At 47.4% G+C, this 2,500-nt stretch overlaps 1 protein-coding gene across 2 annotated transcripts in view; it reads right to left on the bottom strand.

The window, feature by feature from the left end:
- Positions 1 to 2,500, bottom strand: part of scfd1 (sec1 family domain containing 1) — a 19,992-nt gene that overhangs the window by 187 nt on the left and 17,305 nt on the right. For both annotated transcript variants that reach the window (XM_030356344.1, XM_030356345.1), the window contains exons 21-25: positions 1,695 to 1,747; positions 873 to 906; positions 703 to 768; positions 120 to 188; positions 1 to 20 (exon numbers count right to left, since the gene is read on the bottom strand). The exon at positions 1 to 20 is cut by the window's left edge. In XM_030356344.1, coding sequence (XP_030212204.1) covers positions 1 to 20; positions 120 to 188; positions 703 to 768; positions 873 to 906; positions 1,695 to 1,747 — 242 coding nt within the window. The remainder of the gene's footprint in view (positions 21 to 119; positions 189 to 702; positions 769 to 872; positions 907 to 1,694; positions 1,748 to 2,500) is intronic.

Here is a 2,500-nt window from a genome sequence, read left to right as displayed (position 1 = left end):
TTCTGTCCGAGTTGAGAGAGCTGTAAGAGAAGATATGAAATAGTGATTATTTTAATTCTTGAAACACACGCACACACACACACACACACACACACACACACACACACACACACACAAACCTGTTTGATGAACTGAGTGGAGTTGAAGAGTTCACTGCAGCCATAGAGGACCTTCTTCCCCGGTTTAGCCTGGAGAGAGAGAGGGAGAAAGAGAGAGGAAGAGGGAGAGAGACAGAGACAGAGAGAGAGGGGGAGACAGAGAGAGAGAGAGAGAGAGAGAGAGAGAGAGAGAGAGAGAGAGAGAGAGAGAGAGAGAGAGAGAGAGAGAGAGAGAGAGAGAGAGAGAGAGAAGAGAGAGAGAGAGAGAGAGAGAGAGAGAGAGAGAGAGACAGACAGACAGACAGACAGAGAGAGAGACATGTGTCACATGTGTATTGCGTGAGTAGTTGCGTGTAATAGTGTGTGTGTAATAATAATAATAATAAATTAAATTTATATAGCGCTTAATATGGTACTCTAAGACGCTTAAAGTAGTAGTAGTGGTGAGTAGTAGTGTGTGGTATTGTGTAGAGGTGAGTAGAAGTGTGTAGTAGTGTGTAGTAGTGAGTACTGGTGTGCAGTAGTGAGTAGTAGTGTGTGGTATTGTGTAGAGGTGAGTAGAAGTGTGTAGTAGTTTGTAGTAGTGTGTAGTAGTGCTTGGTACCTTTGCATAGTCCACTAGATTCTGGTACTCGATGTAGTTCCCTCCTCCAACCACAAACACGATAGCCTGTTACCGAGACAACGGAGGAATGGAATCATTTGACAACCAATCAGAGCACAGTGGTAATTTACACCAACAATCAACCAATCAGCAGTGGGCGTGGCCTGTACCTCCTGGAAGGGGTTCTTGTTCCTGGGGGTGGAGCTGGGGAGGGAGGCACAATCACACCGCTAGTCAGACCTAGTGACAAGCGCTAACTCATCTAACTAGTCCTAACAAGATTCACTACAAACATTTCACGTCCTAACTGGGGCTAACCATCAGTTTAAAAAGTTATCTCACCACCTCTAACTAGTGTGACAACTGTAACTAGTAGTGTAACAAGCTAGTACTAGTATGACTAGTGTAACTAGTAGTGTAACCAGCTCTAACTTGTGTGACTAGTGTAACCAGTTCTAACTAGTGTGACTAGTGTAACCAGTTCTAACTAGTGTGACTAGCGTAACCATTTCTAACTAGTGTGACTAGTGTAACCAGCTCTAACTAGTGTGACTAGTGTAACCAGCTCTAACTAGTGTAACCAGCTCTAACTAGTGTGAATAGTGTAACCAGCTCTAACTAGTGTGACTAGTGTAATCAGCTCTAACTAGTGTGACTAGTGTAACCTGCTCTAACTAGTGTGACTAGTGTAACCAGCTCTAACTAGTGTGACTAGTGTAACCAGCTCTAACTAGTGTGACTAGCGTAACCAGCTCTAACTAGTATGACCAGTGTAACCAGCTCTAACTAGTGTGACTAGTGTAACTAGCTCTAACTAGTGTAACCAGCTCTAACTAGTGTAACCAGCTCTAACTAGTGTGACTAGTGTAACCAGCTCTAACTAGTGGGACTAGTGTAACCAGCTCTAACTATTGGGACTAGTGTAACCAGCTCTAACTAGTGTGACTAGTGTAACCAGCTCTAACTAGTGTGACTAGTGTAACTAGCGGTACCTCTCGCTGCCTCTGAGCATCTTGGGGTCAAAGTAGCGATAACTGTCGGTTTCCTGAGAGACGGAAGAAAAAACATTTGTTATCTGACCAATCAGGGAGCGGCCCTCACGCCATGTGACCAATCAGGGAGTGGCCCTCAGGCCATGTGACCCTCAGGACCCGGTCAGATACACAGGACTGACTGCAGGGCCTGACTCTGACTCGTTGTCCTCTGACCTCGTCCCACTAGTCACCGATTCACAACAACAACACGACAGACGACAAACAGACAGACAGACAGACAGGAGACAGACAGACAGGACGAGCTGAAAGGACAGGAGACAGACAGGACAGAGGACAGACAGGACAGGAGACAGACAGGACAGGAGACATACAGAACAGGAGACAGACAGGACAGAGGACAGACAGGACAGGAGACCGACAGGACAGGAGACAGACAGGACAGGAGACAGACAGGACAGGAGACAGACAGAACAGGAGACAGACAGACAGGAGACAGACAGGACAGGAGACAGACAGGACAGGAGACAGACAGGACAGAGGACAGACAGGACAGAGGACAGACAGGACAGGAGACAGACAGGACAGGAGACAGACAGGAGAGGAGACAGGCAGGACAGAGGACAGACAGGACAGGAGACAGACAGGACAGGAGACAGACAGGACAGAGGACAGATAGGACAGATAGGACAGAGGACAGACAGGACAGGAGACAGACAGGACAGAGGACAGACAGGACAGGAGACAGACAGGACAGGAGACGGACAGGACAGGAGACAGACAGGACAGGAGACAGACAGACAGGA

This window comes from Gadus morhua, chromosome 5 (genome assembly GCF_902167405.1).
Source record: "Gadus morhua chromosome 5, gadMor3.0, whole genome shotgun sequence".
Lineage (NCBI taxonomy): Eukaryota > Metazoa > Chordata > Actinopteri > Gadiformes > Gadidae > Gadus > Gadus morhua.
Note: the sequence above shows the minus strand (reverse complement) of the source record. Positions and strands in the feature narration are given on the sequence as shown.